The following is a 26789-nucleotide window of genomic DNA, read 5'->3' on the forward strand; positions in this document are numbered from 1 at the left end:
CAGTGTACACAGCAATAGAGCACCACTGCACCTGTTCCGCTTCCCAGACTCTCCCCTTGTCTCGCTCTCTTTTACCTGTACTCCAGACGGCAAAACAAGAGAGATTAGAAAGGGGTCAACATGGATCCCAACCAGGCCATTGGGAATGAAAGAGACATTGGAAAGGGGGATAAAAAAGAAAAGGATAAAACCATTAAAAGAAGAAATAGACCTTTCCTAAGATACCTGGAGAGAAGGAAGACAGATACTATTGTGGATGATAGCGATTGTAAAGGTGACATCAACATCGGGACCTTGGTGAGAAGGAGCCATTCTGATAAAACAGAGTATAGTGCTAAACTTAAAGGTAATTTGTTGTCTTATAGACGGTTTGCTTTTTAAACAATTTGAATAAAGTTTGGTTCTCTTAAAGTGGTTAAACCTGATATGATTTTGTATTAAATCCTTGATGATAGAGACAAAAGTCCGCCGTCTCAGATTCCATTGGATGTTTGTGTGGAGTTAAGTAGAAAAAGAGAGCATATGTGCGTACTGATGCTTAGCACCTGTTGCGTTGTTACGTTACAGAGAGTGCATTATTCCCACTGGACTGATGTCACATATGCAAACTGAACCTCGGTCAGTGCTGAACACGGTTGTGGAACATTCGTAAACAACCTTAGCCACAATGTCTATGTTGTTTACTGTATCAGGAAGTTACTACAGCTGATAATGGAATAAGTTCATTTAAATTTAATTGTTTTCACACTGCATGAATAAGAAATGTAAATGAATGAGACATATAATGGGATTTATTCATTTTCATATGAATGAATGAATGAATGAATGTCAAGAGACTCTGTATTGCAGCGATATGTGAATGTCATCACAATTTGACAGTGACATCAGCTGTTCACAAAACTAGTTTAACCACCCGTACTGAAAAGGGAATGAAGCCTGTCAGGCCAACCAAGTCATGAGGACATGCAATAGCTATGAGAACGGTCTTGTTGTACAGGTTTCTAGTTTTTAGCCAATTGCATTTATATAAACATTATTTGTCGTTTATAGATAATTCTGAGACTTCACAATTATATTACCAAACAAACAAGCCATGTTATATCTATAGTGATGTATTGAATGTCACTTAACGAACAAGCAGCACGTTAGTTTAGGTATGTCAGCATTTTTACAGTAGCTACAGTACATTATTGTGTGTTGAAACATCAATAACCTGACTAAAGATTTGTCAGCATCGATGGTATTTAGACAAACATTGCATCTTAAAGATTTTAGTTGTTAAAATAAACCATTCTGAGCCATAAATATAGCTTCATATGGCTCGAGCAAACGTCTGTGATCATTTTTAAATGTCATTCATATATTTGAGACATTTAAGGATGTTTTTATTGCATGATACAAATTCATCTGTCAAAGACCGCATTTGAAGTCAAATACTTTGTGATGCCTTTACTGAACGGGAAATGCTAATAAAACCCAGTGCTTGAGTTCCGGGTCACTCAGACATCATGCTGCACAACTCAACAATAATTTAATGATGGAAATAAAAATGTGTTTTTAGGTGGGTATGAATGTAGTACAATATGTTATAAATGTGCAAGTAATTTATTCTCCTGATACCTTTATGTCTGTTCAAGTGGAAAAAAATTCCAAAGCAAACACTTGATCACATGAGCTCTTACTAGGCACTTGCGGGGCTGGTTTCACTTGTGCGTGTGTGTGTGTTTCAGAGAAATGTTTGGATCATGTATGTTTACTTTGTGTTATTGAATCAAACCAGCCAGAAACAGTGGGCGTCGTAGTGGTTGATTGCCTGATAGGCTAATAATTATTGATACAATACAAAGCAATTAAAGGTGAATCAACATTTACAGAACACCCATAACTAGAGTTAGTCCTGTAATGTTTTCCGTTCTGTGCAGCATGTTTCAATTAGCTCCAATGAAAAGTCTTCTGACAGGCTTTGAATGTTCCTTTCACGAGAGTTGGCTAAGATGCTGGTTCACCAGATTAATTTATTACTGATGACTGATATGCTGTTATGACTTTGCTGATAGTGATTCGCTTTATTACCTGCCATAAAGCTCACAAGCTTTCCATCATGAATGAAAAGTAACCTTCCTGATTTTATGCCTTAAGTATGCACCATATATTATGGGGATTCTTAAGGCAGATATCTTTTATGTGATTTTGTGAATGAGAGTGAAATTCAACTCCTCCATTGTCTCATACTACATTGTCTGAAACCTGCTTCTCAGATTATATCAGTGCACCCTCTAATGAAGAGTCTGTGTGCTTGAAACATCGCACACCATGTTAAATACACTTTAATACGTTTGTAGCTTTGGTGTGCTGACTTACATTTAATCTTCTTACTTTGGTCGAGCATCCATTTAATGCTGATGTGCATGCTTTTGCACAGTCAATGGTTCTTTAACAGAACCATTTCTTTCATGGTTATAAACTAAAGAACCTTCACCACAAAAAAACACTGGTAATTTAAAGTTCTTTATGGAACCATTCAGCCACAAATGGTTTTTCTATGGCATTATGAAGCACCTTTATTTTAAAGATTGTACTACAATGAGGCCACTATAAAGAAATGTATCAGAAAAGATTCAAAAGATTTGTCTATGTGAAGAATAGATCCATCTTTTAGCCATGACTGTTTGCAGGAAGCTACAGAAGACCTGCACAGACATCAGCATTACATCACTGTGCCAAAAGTAATATGACTCTTGGCCCCACCTTTGCCTGTAGCCTTTCTCTCTCTAGCTCGCTCACACACTGTAAGGAGGAAGTGTAACATGGAGTTGATCATGAAACAAAGAATTATCTCACTTCCTAAAGCACATACCAAATTTAACTTGCAGTCTGCTAGTAGACATATATAATTTTGTTTGTTTGCCTAGGTATGTGCTTTTTGATATCTATTTATGAGTTATTAAAAGAATAGCACAGCTAAAAAGAACCTACAATTATAGTGACCATAATAATACAATTCTATTGGGTAGTATTTCAGGTCAATCCAAGAGCAATTTGGATATTGTTTTGAGAAACATTTTGAAACCTTGATTGAGCCAAATATGACAAAATATCATATGGGTTTGAATATTTACCTTTTAAATATGTTTTCATACATCTAATATGTACAATTGATCTTTTATGGTTCTCAGAGAAAATGTGCCCCTATGATCTCTCATCACCCAGTTCTCCGTGCATGGATCCAGAAGAGATCCGCCAAAGGAGGATGATGAAACGGTTAAAGGTCATTGAGGAGCTGGTTAGGACAGAGGGAGATTATCAGACGGACTTGGATCTTTGCATAAGAGAGGTTCTGCTTCCTTTAAGAGCAGCTCAGGCATGTTCATAGTCCCATAACATAACAGCCACACGACCAGATTTTCAGCCGCTAAATGCCACCTCCTCAAAAATGAGATAATGATAACCGAATGATCTTGGCACATACATTTACAAATACTTTTGCTTCAGATCCACTTAACCCTGGCGTCACACCATTCAGAAATACCAGTTTGTTGGCAGAATCCATTACGAGTCTGATAAAACATGCTAATTTACAAGAAAACTTGTCAGATGCACATAAAGGGTTTTGCATCTGAGCTCTTCAACTATTCTTTCAAACATAAATGAAAATTCTTCCTTAATTGGAGTGAACTGAAGTGGAGCTAAGCAATAACAGGTTATAAGTGAATAAAAAAAGCCACAAAAGCCACATTGATTAATGGACTCTACTGGATTTTCTTTAGGTGGTAGATGTGGATCGATTGTTTACCAACTTTGAGTCTGTGTGTTTTGTTTCTGCTGAGCTGCTCCAAAGACTGCAAGACGCCATAGCTGATCCTGACCCTGAAACACACCTAATAGGTATTTTTTGTTTAAACATATTTATGATCCAAAACATATTTACTATTATCTACATAACTCATTCATCATAAAGAACATTACTGTGTGTGAAAATATAACCTTGATATTTTTATATATATTGACTGAGAAAGGCCAGGTCAAAATTTGAAACTAATGTGAAATTAAAGTGTAAATGAAATTAAACTTTGATGCTCCTAAAAGACTTTACCCTGGATTTCACAGGGTCATGTAAACATTGCTTTAAGTAACAAACCTTATTCTAACAAAATAATGATTTTTTTAGGAGAAGTGTTTATCCAGGCCAAATCTGTCTTGGAAGATGTTTACAAGATTTACTGCTATCATCATGACGAAGCCAATGCTTCACTCAAGTCTTATGATGGACATGAGGAAATCCAGCAGCATTTTAAGAGATGTATATCAGCACTAAAGTACGGATGTTAAATGCATTTACCCCTAACTAAAAGTATACTGTTTTGGCTGTTGGCCTGTGCACATTAATAATTTGTTGTCTACCCCTCCACAGGCAAATATATGATCAAGAGTAAGTACCCTTTTATGACCTAAACACTGTTGTAAATAACACAACCCAGAAAGTAAAAAGACATTTAGACATTTTTACATATGTTAATTTAGCACAGCCTCATGGAAATTTGTATGTATTTTATGAGGTGGCTAATTTGTAATAATTTGTACGACCACACTTATATACGTTTGTGTACAATTAGCTTTTACCGCAGTGGCAGGATTATGGATGGGGTTTCATTGTTGTTTTTATAATAATTGTAAGTATTTGTAAGAATTCATAAAAATTTGTCAACTCGTTAAATACATACAAATTCCTGCAAAGTTTATTTTAGACTGTGGTACATAGTAGTTTAGGTTTACTTTTATTAGACACTTATACCTGAAATAGCCAACCTAAAGTAACATGTTTTTTCTTAAGTCGTTTTTTCAATGTTATTTTGTAGAGGGAAGCCGAATTTGCTTGATATGGGTTCTCTGCTCATTAAACCAGTGCAGCGTGTTATGAAATACCCACTGCTATTGGCCGAATTGTGGAATACCACACCCACTGACCACCCGGACAACAGGCCTTTACAGGAAGCTCTGACCACTGTGAAGATTATAAACATCAACATTAATGAGTTCAAGAGGAGGAAAGACATAGGTGAGAAGTTGTTTATGCTATATGTAGTGCACATTTCTAGAAAGTTTACATAAGAAGTTAGGCCTTAAAGAATGCAGATTATTCAATCTGCACACATATGGGGATAAAAGCGCCTCCCTAACTTAATTAAACATGGTTTCACAGATTCATGTCCATGTCAGAGTTTTTATTATTTAGTACAGTGGTTCTCAAAGTGGAGCTCCCTCCAGTGGTACGTGAGGATCACTTAATTGATGAGTTAAACATTTGAGACAGACAGACAGACAGACAGACAGATATGCCGTTGTGGCGCTTAACCGTTTATGGCTTTTGGCTTATGAAGCGATCACGTTTTTGGTGTTAGTAAAATGAGAAGCTGTCGATGCAAAGCCAGATTTATTTCGGTTTATCATTGGATTTTTCTTGTTCACTGTATTTTTCATACAAGTTCTGGCAACACTACACTGTAAAAAAATTCCGTATAAATTTGCAGCTGGGTTGCCGGTAAAATACCGTAGATTTAAATTTATGTTATTTACTGGCAACATTTTGTTCAAAGTTAAATGAACATTAAACATTTACAAGTCTTTGTCTTTACAGAATAAACCTAGAAAAACAGCATCAAGCAAAACATTTTGGGAAACAAAATCTGAAGCAAAAAACAGAAAAAGGTTTATGATGATTTCTGGTTCCCAGAATGCTTTGCATGCGGCTGTTATTGTATAGTTTTATTCTGTAAAGATAAAGGGCCCTATCTTGCACCCAGCGCAATTGACTTTGTCAGTGACGCATGTATCATTCGTATTTTGCGCCGGCGCACAGCGGGGTTTTTCCCTCCACAGATGCACGTCAGCAAACTAGGGAATGAACTTGCGCTCCCTGGGCGGTTCAGCGCAAAAAGGAGGCGTGTTGCGGCGCAAACCATCTCTTATGCTATTTTGCAGTTTCAAAAAACAATTGCGCTACTAACCAAAAAAAACTAGTCTAAAGTCAGTGGCGCGTTGCGCGTGGTTCATTATGCTATTTTAAGGGCGCATGCTTGACCATAATGTATAGCGTGCACAACGCGCATACACTTTGCTTATCTAATCTACACAGATGCAACAGTTATTTTTGCAAATCATAAATTGTTACACTTAAAAATATTAATACACGAGATAAGGGGAATCATAGTGGTGAGCATTGTGGTGATATTTTTTATTTATTCTCATGCAAATAACGATTAAAATATTTTCATAACTTTGTTGTGTGGCTGTATTACGTTAATTTTATGTAAATAATAGTTAAAATGTTTTCATAAGAAACCTTAATGTATATGAACTTGATTTGTAAGAGTACTTTGGGGTTGGACCTTGCTTGCGTTTCTTGGGTCCGATTTCAAAGCCCCCAAACCCTTTCAGCGGTGAGGGTGGACGCAGCGATGTCCTCTGCTGGCGTCAAGTCCTGAGGCAGATCCACCTCCCGTTACACGGCGTGCCCGATTTATGCTGGCAAGCGTGGGATTCCCCCGTACAAGAACGTGGGTCTCCTCGGCTGTAAACCGCTCCTGGCGTGCGCCTGGTAAATCCGTCATAATAATAGCAACCCGCCATGGAACTTGCGCCCTTGCGTTTAAAGGGAATGTTGGCTAGCGTTCTGATTGGTTTATTTGACGTTACGCCCAAACCACACCTTTGAATAATGAACCTACTTCAGACCAACCTCTTATTGATTTGCGCCCGGCGCAAGAGTTATTTCTCACGCCGGGAAAATAGCAACAGCGCCCAAGATCCGCCCACAAAGTCACTTGCGCGTTGCGCTTCGCACTTGCGTTTCAGATCGTTAAAATAGAGCCCATAGACTTGTTAATATTTAAAATTTATTTAACTTTGAACAAACTCTTGCCAGTAAATAACCTAAATTTAAATCTACGGTAATTTACCGGCAACCCAGCTGCAATACCATTGTAATTTCTACGGATTTTTTTTACAGTGTAGTCAGCAAACACTTGTGCCTTTGTCATTTTCTGCACCAAGCATAAAAAAACTTCTAGGCATTTATTTTTTCAGTAGAGATACCTGTCATGTCAATGATGCATGTTTAAATACTTCATTAACAACTAGTTTTTCTGTTTGGTTATGTACACACAATGAAGAGAGATGCAAAAATGCAGTTTCTGTAAATGCGGTTGCACTACCTGAATTTTGCGGGAGTTAATTCGGTTGTAGAATGCGGTTGTCAGTCCCGTAAATTAGAACAGGATTAAGCACTAAAAGGCGAAGTAACAACCAAATTTAAATGCAGTTCATTGTGACATATTTTTACTCTCAAAGACTTTAAGACTTTAACTTTTATTGTCCCAAAAGGGGAAATTCTTTTCTACAACACTGCCCTGTACCTGCGCCCTGAGAGCAGTGGGGCTAGATACTCATTAAATGGATGTGTGGAATCCTGTTCTATTGAAATGGCAATGTGTCTAATAGCTCTTTTATTGAGTTCTGTTAGTTTAGGTGTTGGAAGACCTATAACTTTTGCAGCAATAATAGACACCTTTGTGAGTTTGAAAAATAGTTGAAAAATACAATAAAATTGAGTGAATAATGCTTTGTTAAAGTAGCAATAATAATCGAGGTCAACCTTAAGTCCTTTGAGTTTGTAAATGACAGTCTTTGATGAGTTATTTTCTGAATGTCCATAATGCTGATCAAAGTTAAGTGTGTAGTCCAGTGTTACTCCAAGATATCTGAAACTGTCCACTATTTCAACTGTTCGATTGTGAATAACAATAGGCGCTGGGGTGAAGAGGCACGGACTATCAGCTCTTTTGTCTTGCTATTATTAAGATTCAGGTGGTTATAATCACACCACTGAGTAAAGTGCATGACAGTGGTGTGATAATCCAGAGGAGTTGTTATCTTTAAGCAGAGCAAGAATGGCTGTGGCATCAGAATATATTAAAGGCGGAGTGCACAATGTTAAAAAAGCCAATGTTGATATTTGAAATCACCTAACAAAATCGCCCCTACCCCAATAGAATCTGGACATTCTCTTGGTAGACCCGACCCACAAATACGGTACCCCGGCAAGGATGTCGGTTAGTAGACACACCCCTTACTGCTGATTGGCTACAAGTGTGTTTTGGTAGTCGGACCGACTCCCTTTTCCAAATACTTTTTCAAACATTTTGCACTCCGTCTTTAAGTATTTTATGCAAAGGGCTGATATTGTCATTTGTGTAGAGTGTAAAGAAGAACGGACTTAACGCACAGCCTGTGGTCCTCCGGTATTGATAGAGAGAGCAGAAGATGCAATTAAAGGAATATTCAATTTTCTTAAAAGAAAAATCCAGATAATTTACTCACCACCATGTCATCCAAAATGTTGATGTCTTTCTTTGTTCAGTCGAGAAGAAATTATGTTTTTTGAGGAAAACATTGCAGGATTTTTCTCATTTTAATGGACTTTAATAGAGCCCAACATTTAATACTTAACTCAACACTTAACAGTTTTTTTCAACGGAGTTTCAAAGGACTCTAAATGATCCCAAACGAGGCATTAGGGTCTTATCTAGCAAAACAATTGTCATTTTTGACAATAAAAATAACAAATATACACTTTTAAAGCACAACTTCTCGTTTAAATCCAGTCGTGATGCGCCAACGTGACCCCACGCAATACGTCAAGAGGTCACAGAGGACGATCGCGAAACTCCGCCCCAGTGTTTACAAGTGTTGAGAACGAGGGCCGTTCCTACGTTGTTGTATGTCAACTAATGTCTTTGTGTCAGTTTATTGTTTACAATGGTCCGCAAATGTGCGTTTTATATATGTAACACGTGACCTCCCTACGTCACTACGCATTTACGTTAGGTTGCGCTGGACCGGATTTAAACGAGAAGTTGTGCTTTAAAAGTGTATATTTGTTATTTTTATTGTCAAAAATGACAATCGTTTTGCTAGATAAGACCCTTATGTCTCGTTTGGGATCGTTTAGAGTCTTTTGAAACTCTGTTGAAAAAACTGTTAAGTGTTAAGTATGAAATGTTGGGCTCTATTAAAGTCCATTAAAATGAGAAAAATCCTGCATTGTTTTCCTCAAAAAACATAATTTCTTCTCGACTGAACAAAGAAAGACATCAACATTTTGGATGACATGGTGGTGAGTAAATTATCTGGATTTTTCTTTTAAGAAAATGGAATATTCCTTTAAGCCCATCAGTACTACTTGCTGTCTGTTGCTAAGGAAATTGTGTTTTAGTTGAATGCACCGCATTGATGTATTTACCTTTAAATGTCTAAGTTACTGAATTTGTTTGATTGCTTTTAGTAGTACTCTGTGGCATAAAGTAAATGATGACAAAAATGTTTAAACACGTTTAAAAAACGTAGTTAAATGGATAGTTCACTTTAAAATGAAAATTCTGTCATCATTTACTCATCCTCATGTTGTTCTAAACCTGTATGAATTTATTTTTTTCTGATGAACACAAAAGAAGATATTTTGAGAAATGACGGTAAACACACAGCAGTAAGTGACCATAGACTTCCATAGTAGTAAAAAATATTTTTTGTATTGTGATAAATGTATTGTGATAAATGACTAAGAAAATATTTTGATAAATGATGGTAAGCACACAGTTGATGGTACCGATTAAATTCCATTATATTTTTTTATTCCTACTATGGAAGTCACTTACTGCTGTGTGTTTACCATCATTTCTCAAAATATCTTCTTTCGTGTTCATCAGAAAAAAGAAATTCATATATTTTATGAGGTGGTACTTGATTTTAAAAGTTTTATATACTAAATCAGTGGTTGTCATTTCAGTGCTGAAGTATAAAAGGTCTGATGATGAAACCTCACTGATGGGCAAACTCAACAAGTTCAACATTCATTCTATTAGGAAAAAATCGGAACGCCTGACAAGCCACATCAAAATTCTCACTGGTGTTGAGCCCCAGGTACTATAATAAAAAATTCAAACATCTGTCAAGATAATGTTAAAGAGTGTGTCATTATTACTGCTTTTATTTTTACAGGTGAGAGATGAAAGGTTTGACAAGGAGGAGAAACATTTCCGTAACCTTGAGAAAGCTGTGAGACAGCTGGTGAAAAATATCCACTGTTACTTGCTTTTCACTCAGGTATAAACACAAAAAGATGCTTAAACAAACCTCATTTAACTTTAGGTTTATTGGAGACCTACAAAAGTTAATCTATTCTGTTTTTTTACTTTTCCCTTTATATTATAGGAGATGATATCCATTGCAGTTCAGAACGCACAGGACCTCGAAGCTATAATGAAGGATCCAGACAAGATAGACACAAACGGCTTTCAGACAAAGAAAAATGGCAATGACCCATATAAAAAGTTTGTAAGTAGTGTTTCCTCTCACACAAACTTTTGAGTAAAAACATCTAACCATTTGGTATAGGTAAGCATCCTTCCAGCTAAAATATTCAAATGGTTGCTGTTTCTCAGAAAGATCAGATGGAGCATCTGGTTTTGGCTCCTCTCTCCACCCTGCTGGGAATGTTTGCATCTCCCCAAAAGCTTATCCAAAAGCGCTATGATAAACTGTTGGACTATTGCAGCCAGCTGGATTCCCGGTCCTCCAAAGAAGAACAGGGCCAGGCCAAAAAGGACTATGACGCCCTCAATGCCCAGCTGCTTGACGAGCTGAAATGTTTTAATCAAGCTGTAAGGACAGTTCTCACCAACTGCTTGATTTTCATAGTAAAATTAATAAGAGAGCTGATGGATGCTGCCCAGCCACCCATACAACAGCTACCGGTGAGTTAAAAACAGATAATTTTTTTTTTAAATGATTCCTGCTTAAAAAACGTAAAAAAACAAGAATTATCAATATTTGTTCAGAAACCATTCTTCTAGCAATCTCACGGTCAAGTGCTCGAGGGCAAAATTGTAATTCAGTAAGTTATTATCGGGTTACTGCTGAATCCAAACCTGCAACCATTGTGTTACCAAAAACCATTAGCCTATCATCTTCAGGTATACATATATAGTTTTTCAGAAAACCCAAAGCATAAAGTTCCCATTCAGTGCATAATAATAGTCTCCACATTAAAATTTTAAAAAAGCAAGCCCATTCTGTAAAAGAATACTGCCACAAACATGCAAACATGTACCTGTATTAAGCATTGTCTAACTGCAGTTTAATGTGTTTTGTTATTGCAATTAGGTTCCCTTGTCGAACTTAAGTGAAGTCCAAAATTCTATTATGGAAGAGTTGAGCAACCTATCTTTTGTCAAAGAGAATTCTCAAAAGCTGATGGAACGCAAAGTGAGCTTTGAGAAACGGGAAAGGAAAATGGTAAGTTTAAAAATACATATTTTTCTTTTATTTACATTTATTACCAGGTAAACATTTAGGTATTCATTTTTAGCAACGTGTTCCCTGGGTTCAAACCCATGACCTTTTGCGCTGCTAACGCAATGCCCTACCACTTAGCAATACAGGAGCACCTCTATAAAATACAAATATGAGTGATTTTACAGCTTTCAGGATAAATCTTTTATAAGCACTATCAAATCTCACAGGCCCCAGAGATTCACAGACAAACAGAAGAACACAGAACCCGGCTCCTGGAAGAGTATCCCGTGGATCGGTTATATCAGTTGAAGCGTAACTGCAATGCCTGTCAAGAACAAGACATCAGCCTGCTAGAGGGGGAACTTGTGGCCCTGCTAGAAGAAAAAGACCCTATGGGCAGCACAAGCCGCTGGCTGGTGGACACTGGGTGTAAGTCTGTTTCAATATGTTTATTCATCCCTTATGTTCATGCAGAATTAACAATGACCCAAATTTACGCTATAAACTACACTAACATTTCACTGCAGAACACAAAATTTTAACTAAAGTAGTGATGCACCAATGTATCCGCCACTGATATATGAATATGAATATGAATGATAACACAAAAAGTTTTTTTCACTCATGTTATTGTTTGGCTGAAGCCATTTATTATCAAACAACTGTGTTTACTCTTTTTAAATCATAATGACAACAGAAACTACCCAAATGACCCTGGTCAAAAGTTTACATGCCCCAGTTCTTAATGCCATGTATTGCCCCTATTAACATCAATGACAGCTTGAAGTATTTTGTGGTAGTTGTGAATGAGGCTCTTTATCTTCTCAGATGGTAAAGCTGCCCATTCCATTCATAAATTCTTGGGCTGTCTTGAACAAACTGAACGTTTAAGATCTCCCCAGAGTGGCTCAATGATATTGTGGTCAGGAGACTGAGATGACCACTCCAGAACCTTCACTTTATGCTGTTGTAGCCAATGAAATGTTGACTTGGCCTAATGTTTTGGATCATTGACATGTTGAAATGTCCAAGTTCGTTCCACGCACAGCTTCCGGGCTGATGAGTGCAAATTTTCCTTCAGTTTTTTTTTTATTACATACTGCATTCATCTTGCCATCAATTTTGACCAGATTTTCTGTGCCTTTTTAGCTCACATATGCCCAAAACATCAGCGATCCACCTCTGTTTCAATGATGTAAATTTCATCATTGGCCTTGTTGACTCCTCTCCAAATGTAACATTTAAAGTCGTTGCCAAAAAGTTTAATTTTGGTCTCATCACTTCAAATAACTTTGTGTCAGAAAGTTTGAGTCTATGTGCTGTTTGCCGTATTGTAAGCAAGATACTTTGTGCCATTTGCATAGTAAAGGCTTTCTTAAGGTGACGTTATAATGGAGTGCCTCCTTATTGTGCATCTTGAAACACCATGTTTTCAAAGGGTCCTGTATTTTACCTTTAGATATTTGTAGGTTTTTCTTTCCATTCCGAAGAATTTTCCTGACAGTTTGTGGTTGTGGTTTTATCAGAACCCCTCCTTTTCCCCTTCTTAATTACAGTTTGAACTCTACTGATTGGGATTCTCAGTTACTAGGATATCTTTTGTATCCCTTTCCTATTTTATACAGTTCTACATTTTCCCGCAGATCCTTTGACAATTCTTTTGCTTTCCCCATGACTCAAAATCCAGAAACGTCAATGCAAACGCACTGCGCGCGCGCACGCACGCATGCACACACAAACACGTTTTCATGTTTTGTGGGGACATTCCATAGACGTAATGTTTTTTATACTGTACAAACTGTATTCTATTCCCTTCCCCTAATCCATCACAGAAAACTTTCTGCTACTTCACATTTTCAATAAACATCATTCTGTTAGATTTATATTTCACAAAAATACTGGTATTCCTATATTTGTACAACGTGATAATTACCAGGTACAGACACACATACGATCAGGGTCATTTGGGTAGTTTCTGTTTTCATTATGATTTAAAAAAATAAACACAGGTGATTAATAAGAAATGGCTTCAGCCAAACCATGAGTGAAAGAAACGTTTTTTGTTATCATTCATATTCTTTGAAAAATGGCCAAGAAATGATCAATTCTGACAGGGTATGTAAACTTATGAGCACAAATGTATCCAAATTGCGATCAATTTAAAACTATCAGCATATTAGTTATAGCATGAAAAGGCTGAATGAAAACACTGAAATTACCTGTGTAAAGGCACTTGTATATTCTCAGTTGCATAATCCAATATTTTTTCCTTGTAAAATAAATAAAAATTGGACATTCAAAATTATCTGTACAAAATAAAGTTTGCGAAAATATTGTAAATTATATGAGCGTTTAAACAACTTCAAATAAGAGAATTTCAGAAATAAAATTTGACCTGTGTTCTTACATTGTATTATACTAGTTGTTTGTTAATGGGTATCAGACAAAAATCCATTTGGTGCATCCCTAAACTTAAGCATTAAAAAGGCTTGGAAATTTTAAAAAGCATTGTTTCTGAAGTAGCACTCCATGACTTTCAGCAATGAGTAATGAAATCCCATATGATTTTTTTCATCACAAGTCTTTCAACTAGCCTCTCATTACATCCACAGAGACTGTTGCTTCACAACAGGGCCAATGCTCTGTTTGTTACTATGTCTGTCAGGTGACTTATTGCCTGTATCAACTACTGTGTGTATTTCAGGTTATTGGGTAATAAAATAATTTAGCCACAAAAGCCCTTAAAGGGCGTGTTGCAGGTTAACCACCACTGTTGATTAATGGGTACATACTCAAGATATGTGTATAATTTTTAAAATGTCTCAAAAATGGTCTTAAAGACCACTTTTTTTACGTTTTTGGTATTAACGTTTTTTTACGCAATTCTGCGATGACGTCACGTTGGGTAGAAGTGGAGAAAGCCTCAGTCAGAGCCATAGAGATAGATGAGACATTTATTGCTGTTTAATACTTACGTATACAATTTGGAAATCATATATACATCGTAGGAAATATATAATGTGTTATCCTGCAAAGTTACCATGATAATTATTATTTATGATATCTGTGAAGATAAATAAAACTTCGCAAATCTGCTGATTTGATCCATTCATGTCCTGACCACCAGGCTAGAGATTTTTAAACATACTTAATCCACACTTACTAGTCTATCAAATAATATCTCAAATATATTGTTTTGTGAAATAAAAGAATGCTTTGTTATATTGTTTATGCGATAACGAATCACACGATCATTTTATACGCAGCAGTCAGCAGCTGCAGCACACTCGGATCCGACCGCATACATACTGTAATAAACAGGCGTTCGGCGGCTTTTAACATCACGCCAGACTATGCCATTTGAGGAGGAACCGCTCATTGATCACCGTATTTTTATAAATCCTGTACATGTTTGGACCTGCCGAACAGGTTGAGCACTTTCATATACTTTGTTGAGCAGAGAGGCTGCACTTTGACCAGCGGGCTGCGGGAACCGGCGCACATCACGCCGCCAGACGGTGTTGTTAACTCGAAACGTATAACTATTATCAGATCGACCCACCGGGAAAGTCCCGACTCTCTCGATTGCCATTCCGCTACTGGCTGTAAGAAAGTGAGTGCGTTTGGGTCGCTGGTCCCCGCGAACAGATGTGACGTGCCTCACTCACCTTCCAGGATTAGAGACATGCTGCCAAAACCGTTTGTGCTGAAGATCGCATAAAGTTACACCCATTTCAGGCAGGATCATGGACCCCCTCAAGCCAGCATGCACGAGTATGTTAATTGTTTGTTTACTTTCTACACGAAGATATGCTAACGTTATGCTATCTGGCTGTCTGCCTATCTCACTATACTAGCCTATCCATCTGTCTGTCTGTCTGTCTGTCTATCTATCTATAATCTGCGCTATCAAAACTGTACTTTACTCGTCTTTCTATAGTCATTCTCAATGCTCTCAATGCGGCTTTGGTAAATTCTCTCCCCAGCGTGACGTCATACAGTGCGTTGTGGGGGAAAGGAGAATCATTGCAAACCGCTGTACTTTTTCATACTTTTTCGGGTTTTGTGATACCCAACAACATAAAATACAATGGATAACACTTTAAATGGTTATTACACACAAGCAAGTTGCACAAATTCGTAAAAAAAAAAAACCTGCAACACGCACTTTAATACAGGGTAAAAAATTGCTTTCAAGTATATGTTACCTTAATTATTGTGTGGTATCCGTAATCTTAAGATTTCCATTTTTTGCATAGATTTGCTTAAAAGCTGAAACTGAAATTCCACTCTTGTTGTAGGTACGCAGGGTTATGTTTATTCTTCATTCCTAAAATCCTACAACCCCCAGCGCGAGGTGACTGAGAGAACAGATGACTTTGACAATTTAAGTCTGTTTGTGTCAAGCAGCAGGAGCAGTAGTACACGTAGCTTCGGTCATTACAGCACCTCAGACAGTATATCTCCTTCTGAACCACTGGACGAGGAGGACCCCTCTCAGGAGCAACATGTAAGATACACAAAAATATTCTTTGTAGTACAACAGCCTTTTTTATATGTATTGGATATACAGATTTGTAAGTCAGGAAATAACATTTCAGAAAGACTATCATTATAATTGCCCTAAGGAAACATATACAGATTTGGTTTATGGCTATTGGTTCTTCTTACTGACTGGGGAATTAAATGTTTTTTCCCTAACTTCTTTCCTTAAAGACAATATGACTGGCATTTCTATAATAAGCAAATATTAAAATAACATAAATTATGAACATAGGACATTTTGTCAAAATGTAAAAAAAGACAATGTCTTACAGTCTTTGCCCACATTCTTGTGTCATTTTCAGTCAGATATTACCTAATCACAAAATAAAAATTCACTTATTCAATAAATATAATTCAATAATAAAAAAATGTGGCCTGAATATGAATAATTTTTGAGCACAACTGTAGGTACATAGGGCCCAAGGAAAAAACACTTGAAACCCAATGGTCCATGTGACTAAAATGTCATGTCCTTTAATAGAGGATTCTGTGGATGATGATGATGCATGAATTTGCAGGAAGTTACGTTTCAAAGCATTAAAGCTGCTGGTGTAATAGGTAGTGCTGCTGTGTGCAGCACAGATGTGCTTTCGGCACCCTGAGTTTGAATACCAGCTACACATGGTTTTATATTAATGTCAAACATTTGTAAAGTCCGGTATCTTATGCCTAATTTCATTTTTAGCTGCTGTCATGTTCTTTTGTGTCAATGGGATTGCATAACTTACACCTACTTTTTAAAATATATGCTCGTAGTTGCTGTACACATGCAGCAGGACTTCCAGTTTTACTAGTGAAAAGTATAAGAACCTCTTTTTCAACTGCTGTTGCCATGGTGAATTGTAATAATTGAGCTCCATTGATTATGGCTTTTCATAGTGGTTGCGGACTTAAAGGGACACTCCACTTTTTTGAAAAAAGGTTTATTTTCCAGCTCCCCTAGAGTTAAACAATTGAGTTTTACCATTTTGGAATTCATTCAGCTGATCTCCAGGTCAGGTGGTACCACTTTTAGCATAGCTTGGCATAAATAATTTAATCTGATTAGACCATTAGCAATGATATTACGCAGTGCCCGAAAATAGTCCCCAGCTATTGAAAGTTACCAAGGGGACTATTTTCGGGCACTGCGTAATATCATTGTGCCTGCTGCATCTATGGTACAGCAGCAAAGTCCTTGATTATTATGCCAGAATGAGAGTATAGTTCCTAGCCATATCGGCCTAAAAAAAATCTACTTTTAATTTTCCGTTGGCCTTAGTACACAATGTGACCACAGAAGAGTTAAGTTTTAAAGCTCCACTGTGTAAGATCTACTCCCATCTAGCGGTAAAAGTCTATATGACAACCAACTGAATATTACTTTCTAGCCCCCACCATTTGGAACGCGTTTTAACTCGTACGGTGGCCCGGCCGTGTCATGCCAAGGTTAACATGGCTTCCAGTAGCTACAAAGCAAAAGCAATGAAAAAAAAATGAACAATTTGCAATGTCCTTTGCCTGTGATCCATCAAAGCACACAGATTTATGTTTAACATGGAAAAAGTCTGATTGTCATGATATGTCCGCTTAAAATCACATACAAAAACCAACCATAAACGTAGCTTAGACACTCCTTTTTCATCGACGCGAGGAAAAATATCACAGGGGCTGTTCAACTTGGTATTAAGATGTGTTTTCATCGATCAGATCACAAGTGGACGAGAGAGACACATTACGTTTACACTTGGTGTTTAAATCCGTCTCTTTTTGTCAATTTTCGACCGCTTATCTCCAGATTACTGAGGAGATGGTCTGTGGACGAGTCCCTCTCCTGTCATTTAATCATGAGCTGGAGTAATGACGGGTTTAAATGGACGCAAAATAATATTATGTATTAGTCCAATGCTTATGTTTTAAGTAAACGTTACATGTCCGTTTATATGTAAGAGCTTTCTCTGATATTAGTGAAATAAGATCGCTCAACTTTCACACGCTTGTAAAATGAAACGAAAGACGCGCAGATCAGCGGCGTTTTATCAATGAAAGGCTAAAAATAGGGCTGTCACCGTGTGTTTGTGCTAGAGGTCAGAAAAGATGAAAAACATTTATCTCAGTAACTCAGATTACATAAATGGGCGGAGAGACGGCGTGTGTCTGTTCGAACACATTAAACCACATGCGTGTTTACACTAACTGCATAACCATGCTATAGTTAGCCAAGGAACTATAAAACTTCAAGTTTACAACATAGACTGTATAGATTGTAAACGATGTAAACGAATATGCTGAATTACCTGTGGAGAAAATAGAAAGTGCAACTTCAGTGTCCCTTGAGCCCCATCTTGGAAAACTAACTCCAATATTGACTTAAGTCTTGATGTTTTTCCTGTCGCGTTGTCGTTTAAAATCCCCGTTTCGCTTCCTTGGTGACTTGTTTTAATATCCTCGAGAATATGTCTCAACAGGCTTTCAAATCAAAGCATTAGATTGCAGGTTCATCACGGTGTGCGGCTGTTGTAAAATCCGAAGGATTCAGCTACGCAGGTCGCAGGCTGGATACGTCATCAAGCCTGGTTTATTTAAATTAACTGAGCATTACATTCGCAAGTCATAAGCATATTACATCAATTTACAATTAACTAAGAATAATTGTCAGCTTTATAATTGTTAATATTCTGAAATAAGACTGTCATGATGACGTATACCGCCTACACATGCAACCTCCGGAGGCTTCAGCTAGCGGCCAGCGTGAGTGTAGTCTGAAAGCGCGAAAGGCGGAGCTTGAATTTCAGGAATGTCCCTCGTCGGCAAATGTATTTCAAAGATGGAGGCACAACATGGATTCAGCCAGAGAGCGATTCGACGGTATGCATTTTAAATAGCAGATTCTACACTTACGAGAATACTTTGATTAGTGGGGTGGAAGTAATTACACATGAATGAGCACATACTTTTGAAAGAAAACATGGATTTTTGCTAAGAATTAACTCAAAAAAGTACACAGTGGAGCTTTAAATAGGAAAAATATCAAAACTCTTTGTTCATTTTGGAGTGTGATGCTAATGGTCTAATCAGATTCAATGAATTATGCTAAGCTATGCTAAAAGATCGGCTGAATGGATTCCAAAACGGTAAAAATCAATTGTTTAACTCTAGGGGAGCTGGAAAATAAGCTTCTTTTCAAAAAAGTGGAGTGTCCGTTTTACTCAAAGTCAGTTTACACAGAGTTGCTTGAACTAACTCAGATCAGCTGTTCTAAAACCAAAAGTTTTCTATCTAAGTGTAAACCAACTCAAAGTTCTAACTCAGAGTTGGTTGAATCTTCTTATTTAAATGGGCCCCGGGAACATTTGTTAAGTAAATTGGGTCAATTTTATGTGTATATTTACTGTATTGTCCATGGATATCTACTGGACATGTTGGACTCATTAAATTTTTCTTAATTCTTTTTAGTTCTATGCAGTTTATGCATTCCAGGCACGTTGTGATCAAGAGCTCACACTTCAAGAGTACCAGCATGTTCGTATCCTAAAGTTTTCAGACCTCAGTGGGAATAAAGAATGGTGGCTTGCTGAAGCTAATGGACAAAAAGGCTACGTTCCTGCAAACTACCTTGGAAAAATGTCATATGCTTAAAACAGATATTTTGTTTGTTTGTCTTAATTGTCTTGTTTGTCTATAATAACGTAATTTAAAGAAAAATATATTAAAACAACTTAATCCTGAAGGCCAATCCTGCACAGGTTTTTGCACTACATGTGATGCTACCAACAGTGTTTGCTTGAATAGTAATTGTTATTTACTAGAGAAAACATATTTTGCAAAAGCAGATGAAAATTACTAATTTGTAATTGTATATAGTAATATAAATATATAAGAGTTTATGTAATAAATGAATAAAAATCATGCAGCTGACCTTTTGTCTATTTGCTTGTGCATATAGTAATTTCGTTTTTTTTTTTCTTGTAAATGAGCTTTTTTAATCAGTCTCTAAATGGATTCTGCCAACAAACAGGTATTTCTGAATGGCGGATTTGAAATGAAAGTATTTGATGAGTAGTAAGTGCTGAGAGCATTCGCTTAATATCATTATATTGTTTTTGACAGAGGTGGAGTTTAGCAGCTTTTGCATCTGAGCCCCTTATTTATAACCTTGAGTGCCTACATTGCTTTATAAGTATTGCATTTAGTTGGTTCCTTAAAAGTAAAAAATAACAATAATCAAAATTTTATTAAAAAATATGTTATTTATTTAACACATCATTAACATGGAGCAGCTTGTTTGCATTAATGTGGCTGGTTAAGAAAGAATGAGGCACATCTTCAAACCAAACCATCAGAATGAGCAGTAACAATGAAATTCAAGTATCTGACCTCACATATAATATTTGTTTTGCTCTAACAAAATAATCCTGCGTTTTCACCCTCTTTTTTTTTCATTTTTTCAGTTTCTTCTGTGCTGCTTTTTTCTTTACCATTTGCAGACGTTTCATAGCATTGAGCTGAGACTCCTGGGAAGTGGGTGCTTTTCCATCAGCTGATGCTTTTCCCCCGTTGTTATTACTGCTACCCGTATTGCCCCCATTGCCCCCTCCATTGTTTCCTGACCCACCATTGCCTCCAAGGCTGCTAGACGGTGCTGTCCCAGGTGACAATGATCCAGTCACAGTCATTTTTCCCAAACTGTCTCCACTCGTTGAACGGCTCAATACCTGCTTTCCAAGTGTGAGGGGAGGGGGTGGTTTAATGGGCACTGTGCTGGAGCCATTGTTCCCATTACCAGTTCCACCACTGCTGCCTCCAGATGGTTTGGTGGCCAGACCTGGTTTAACATTGGCCAGTGCAGAAAGTCCCACAGCTTTAGAACCTGATGGAGGTGGGGTAGATTTACTACCACCTGGCTGACTGGTGCCTAACTTGGTACTGGAGGGTCCCACATTAGAAGTCTTTGTAAAAGCGGCCCACCCTGTAAGGCCACCACCTGGGGGCAAAGACGAGCTGCTGCCAGAAGAGATTCCTGATGTTGCAGATGTCTAAATAGAAAAATAAAACTTATTGAAGAAGAGCATCATGCGTATGCACCAATACGATACCTAGGAAGGGTATCGGGGCAATCCAGATCTTTTTTGCTGGATCGGGTACGGACTAACAAGACTGATCCAAATCTGATATGGTACGTTAATATGGTTTTTCGGTCAATCTATTTAGGACAAAGTTTTGTAAAAGCACCATAAATGTTTTCATGAACTAGTATCAAAGCAACATTATGTAGTTTTTTTACCTTTAAATAATGTCTCTAAAATTATTTCAGTGATAGAACAACTTTTAACTGGACAAATTGTACTGTTGCTGCAACCTGAGCAGCCTCCTAGCTGCTACAAGCACACTCTGAAAGTGGCGGTGGAGGGTAGAGCACACAGCCCCGCCCCTCCCCCTGCCTGCAGAAGAGTGTCTTATACCAGGCACTGTTGCACTTTTCAACCACATGGGGGAGCTGTAAGTCATTTTTACATGGAAACTACATAGTGTTGCTTTAAAGGTGCTAAAGAATGCATTGTTTTAATATGTTAATTGTTCTCCGATATCTACATGGAAGGTATGTGACTTTATTAAGTGCAAAAATGATCCAGAAATGGTTTTACATGTCCCTTTACAATCCTGGGATTTGTCCCCAGAATGATAATTCATGACCTTTCCAAATATATGTAATATATTTGGCTCTGCTCTGATTGGTTGTTTCACAGCAAGGCTCATGTCAGTAGCTCACATTAATGGCGCTTTTCTATTGCATAGTACCCAACGGGTTTAGTTTAGTTTGGGTCGGGTCAGCTCACCTCACTTTGGCTTGGTTAACTTTTCCATCGAGTTTAGTATCACTTCGTAGTGGGAGGGATTATAGGCGTGTTGTTATATTTGCGCCGACGGCACTCCACTGAGCCTCATTGATATTGCATTTAAGCATCATAGGTGTGATTGGCGAAGGACAAAAAAGCAGGAAAATATACGGCACACCTACCATGATGTGGCTACATACATATGCGCGCATACACGCACATACACATATAGATAAAATGAAATACAGTTGAAATATAATTTGGCCTCGAAATTGATCGATCTGAATGGCGAATCGTCAATCTGCGTGGGCAAGTGCCACCCTGACCATTATATAGCCTTGCCACTGCATCAGACTGAACAAAATCATTTTGTGCATTTAAAGGTAAATATATTAATGTGGTGCATTTTGAGAGTAAAAATAAGTGACTACATCTATGAGGATTTTTATGTTCTTGTAAACAAATTTGTGCCCTTTTAGTAAAATCTTTGGTTGCATATTGTAATAATAATAGGGCACACAAACCATATACACAACTTGATAAATGAGATTCGCCATTGGTCAAAACATGTTTAATGTTTATAGAATAATTAGTGGGGGCATTTAATACAGATTAATTATTGATTACAACATTTGAACGCTGAATTTAAAGTGGATACTGTAACATTTAAGTTACTTAATTCAAATGATGTTGTGACTTTCTGGAAAGGCAATCAAGTGCATTTGTCTTTTGTATAGTTCTTTTGGCAAAGCATCCAACAGTAAAGAGCTTCGCATTTCACAAACCAGATCCACGAATGTTTGTGTTTGTCATTATATTATTCTGTAATCGCAAGCGTTACTGCCAGATTCACCAACCATTAAGAGAAGCAAACGTACGTGTTTGTTCGCCAGGATGACGTTTGATTTGATTTGCGTATATGCATGCGTTAACGTATGTGATTAAAGAATAATATAATGCAAGCAAACTTTTTGACAAAAAAAGCAACTTTATATTGATATCGCGAGACAGCATTTCACCTCGATGAGAAATCTGATATTTACATTACTGGCATAGCCTGATTTGAAACGGACAGTTTTGTCAAAGCAGCAAACACCTGGCAGGTTCTCTTAAATTCTTACTAAAATGCTGTTTGTCTCTGCCTAATCCTTCTATCCATGCCCAGCACCACTGATTTAAGTAATTTATCAATTAGGTCGTCTGCTTCATATACTTACTCTTCATCCTGCTGACAAAGTTAACTTATTATGACTTCTCCGCGGCCGCGCGGCATCTGCAGCTGGATCTCAGCCACACCTCAAAGACCCCTCCCTATTCTACTTCTTATTGGCTGGTTTGTTAGTTTGGTTGAGAGTGAAATATGTGTTCCTCTCATATTATTTGTAGGCGAACACATGATTTTTTTTATTCGCAGCCACTACCACACGCCGGAGATCCGACTGCAAGCTTAGTGAGCTCTGCTTTGAATGAAGTTCCATCGTGACAAATAAATAAGACTACTTGCGGAGTGATATGCGGTCATTTATAACGGTGCCTTATACACACACACACACACTCAAAAAATGGATTTGCATGATTCACGAAAGCCTCATTTTCAGGTCGGAAAAGCCGGAATTCCGGATTTATCCGGAAGAATCACACCCCTGAAGCATATATAATGCTGACGTGCTTGTCGCAAATGTTCTGCCAAAAACTGCAAGTCTGGAAAAAACTGTTATGGTGTCCCTGATTCTCAACATGTGGATGTTTTTCATCGCTAAGAGGGAGTTTGGGAACTTATAGCAGAGCACAGATGACAACATGTTTGCTCGAGACAGCGCAAGCTAGCACTGAGGTAAAGCTAATCTTTTACATTATAGCGATGACGCTGAAGTGACGATTGTCTCAGACCAATCAGTGATCTACAGTGTTTTCGCATCACGTTTGGTATCAGCTCGGGTCGCTTGGAACCCCAACCGAGGTGGTACGAAAAAAAAGTATCGGGTACCACGTACTGCACCTAATGGAAAAGCTCTCAAAAGTAAGCTGACCCAAACTAAACCAAACCGTGGGGTACTATGCAATGAAAAAGCACCATAAGTTAGCAGACATTATATGTTTGAGCCTGTATCAGACAAAAATAAAGATTTTGAGGAACAACCAATTTAGGCCCCTATGAAATCCGTTGATTTTTTTTCCCAAATTCCATTTTATTTATTCTCAAATTTGCTCCTTGGCTCTTCTGTGCTATGTCACAGATTCACAACATCGCTGTCTTTCAGTACAATTTTTTTTTTAATTTGAAATGCGCGGCTTGACACAGAGAAGTCGAATAAACGTTTTCTTGGATTAATAACTTTAATACTTCTCTGTATTTCAAAAAATGTACTCCTGAAAAAACAATGGCTGCAGCACATCGTCATTTAAACTACTATTTGAACTTTCGCAAAAAAAAAAAGTATTATTGTGAGATTACACTTGTCTGTCTGTTATGTAGGGGTGTCCTCGACTAAGGATTTACATATTCGAATCAGAATTGTCGAATCTTTCCATAGTCGAATCATCTATGTTTGTGTGCATGGGTTGGGAGGGGGCCAGACCAGGTACAAATTGGTAACTTTTATTTTTTTTCACAAGCAGCACACATAAACAACTTTCTGATAAAGTGACCAAAACTGTCTTTCAAGTAATAAACGAAGACAAAACTGACGATGCATTTATATATATATTTTTTTTTAAGGTCAAATGTAAGGCAACATTTGTTTAATTATTCCTCATAACATTTTAAAGCCACGATCTACAGAACATCACACAAAAAGACATTTTGATAACTAAACCTAAAAAAATGGTGATCCTGCCTTGGAAACTCCGGCTACAATTCAGTGTTTTTATTTAATTTGGAGATAGCGCGTCAAAGCAGTCATGACCAAAAAAAAACGACAAATGAGAAATGACAAATAATTTGTGATTGTGACTGTAAATGATAAAAACTAATCTTTATTTACAATTCATTAAACGTTAATTTATAACAAGAAAAACACTGAAATTAATGATTTTATAGACACTACGCGTTATTATTTAGAACAGAAATACGTGCTTGCTTGCTTTGACTTTGATCATCTCTGTATTAACTTTATATACAGAAAGACCGGATGATATTATTTATTTCAGGAATCTCTTTGCTATCATTTGAAAGTGAACACCGACCCACCATAATATTAAATCACAAGAAAGACATTCGTGTCAGGCAGAAATAGGTTCGGTGCAGATACTTCCGTTTCATCACCGAAATAAAAAAACGGCTTACCTGTTTTGACAAGATAACCACTATGTTTTAAATACATTTTAAAAACGTATACTCGTCGAAAAACATCCGTTTTTTAATGTTTAGTCTGATGAACTCCTAAATATGAGACGCAGAGCACCTAGCCCGTTCGGCTAAATTACATGCGCAAGCATGGCCAGCACCCAATAGCGCAACATCGATACAACGAAAAGCTATCCAAAATGTACATACTTAAATTAGATCAGAATTTACGTTTATAATAAATAACATTTTTTAAATAAAATAAGGTCAGAAGTTACAAAGTGCAGAACAAATATGCAAAATGTCTCAAGTGCACGGAAACAAAACACAAGCCAAATAGTTAAATCAGATAACCCAAAGTGATTTATAAATAAAATAAAATATAGAAATTATTAAAAGAACGAAAGGCATAATATCATTTGCCAGCTTTGTCTTTTAAATGTAGAAACAAAGAAGAGGCAATGGTTTATTAACATAGAAACCTCTTATGGACGTGTAGCCCGGTCACAGGGGTTGTTGGATTTATTAACGCATTTTAAAAATATTTATTGAAAGCTGCTACTTCACATATTATTTGCAGCATTATCATAATATGCAGTATATTAATATATTGTGAGAAAGCTGTTATATGTGAAATCAGATAATGTGTGCACATATACGGCCAAAATTGAATGATCCTCATTTCATAACACATCTGCCACGATTCGACTGTGAGATTGGTAGTCGAATCAGGCTTCTCCTATCGATGCATCGAATCTTCGACTAGTCGGGGTCACCCCTACTGTTATGCTTTTCATTTCTAATATTACATGATTTTAATAAACTGTTCTGGTAGGTATAGGGGTAGGACTGTATTAGCGGCTGAAAAAATATTTTTTAAATGTTATATTGTTACATTTTCTAAACATGTTTATTAATTCTGTTTATTACATTGCATGATATAAAAGAAATACCTTATGTAAGCAATAAGGTATGAGAGGCTGTGCTGTATCGTGAATAAGTAACGGCTGAAGGGCGTTGTTAGGCATGACGCGAAGCGTAAAACGGTTACCACACGATATTAAAGTAAAGAAAAAATTGTGCAACTTTCATGAAGTTAAATCAATAAAAAGCATTCCTTCCGCTAGGAAAAATAGTCCCTGGCCATGAACACAAGTGTGTGTTTCAATGTGTAATATGCATGAAAGCTCAAATAAAAAACAAGAAAACCGAAACGTGTGGTTGCTAAGGGCGCATTGATAAACAGAACCGTTGGGTGAAGCGGTCGTAGCCGTGATTTATCGTGAATAAGGGTGTCACGATTTCGATTTTAAATCGAAATCGATCGAAATTAAGTCACAGCTTCGAACTTCAAATTAAAAAATGGGATCGTGGATGCTGCCATGCCTCCATGTCACGTCCGGTCGGCTTGCCAAGCGAGGGAAAAAAACTCTCAGAGATGCCTTTTAAAAACATCTGTCCAGCGGAACGCGATCATATTTTAAACACGAGGGATGCTACAACTCCTTGAAATGCATATCATAAACAGGATTACTACCTAGTGATCTGACTTTGGACAGAGCGCAGCTCTCTGCACGTGCGCGAGAGTGAGAGAGGCGCAAAGATGCAGCGGGTTTTATTTTAAACAAAAGGAATAGTTTGCCTCAGCTCGCATGAACTGCATAAAACTGAACAAATACATAAGGATTACTACTTTAGTTTATGTTTAGACTTCGGACAGATGCGAGGGCGCGTGCACGTGAGACAGAGAGAAGCGCAGCTGCTTATGATGCTGGATTTATTTCAGATGCTAT

The 26789-nt window shown here is 37.3% G+C and overlaps 2 protein-coding genes across 2 annotated transcripts in view; one reads left to right on the top strand and one right to left on the bottom strand.

Moving 5' to 3' along the window:
• On the top strand, positions 1-20398 carry arhgef38 (Rho guanine nucleotide exchange factor (GEF) 38). The gene is made up of 14 exons (XM_065254846.2): positions 1-346; positions 3177-3361; positions 3768-3885; positions 4169-4316; positions 4412-4429; positions 4857-5056; positions 9842-9975; positions 10054-10158; positions 10267-10389; positions 10497-10808; positions 11218-11349; positions 11577-11778; positions 15651-15859; positions 19330-20398. The coding sequence occupies exons 1-14, from the start codon at positions 121-123 to the stop codon at positions 19510-19512; spliced, it is 2295 nt and encodes a 764-aa protein (XP_065110918.1). The 5' UTR covers positions 1-120; the 3' UTR covers positions 19513-20398.
• The window catches only part of ints12 (integrator complex subunit 12), a 10038-nt gene continuing 3352 nt past the window's right edge, over positions 20104-26789 (bottom strand). The window contains exon 6 of the mRNA XM_065254859.2: positions 20104-20909. Within this exon, the coding sequence (XP_065110931.1) occupies positions 20313-20909 (597 nt within the window). The 3' untranslated portion in view covers positions 20104-20312. The remainder of the gene's footprint in view (positions 20910-26789) is intronic.

The sequence above is a fragment of the Paramisgurnus dabryanus genome, chromosome 4 (genome assembly GCF_030506205.2).
Source record: "Paramisgurnus dabryanus chromosome 4, PD_genome_1.1, whole genome shotgun sequence".
NCBI classification, from domain to species: domain Eukaryota; kingdom Metazoa; phylum Chordata; class Actinopteri; order Cypriniformes; family Cobitidae; genus Paramisgurnus; species Paramisgurnus dabryanus.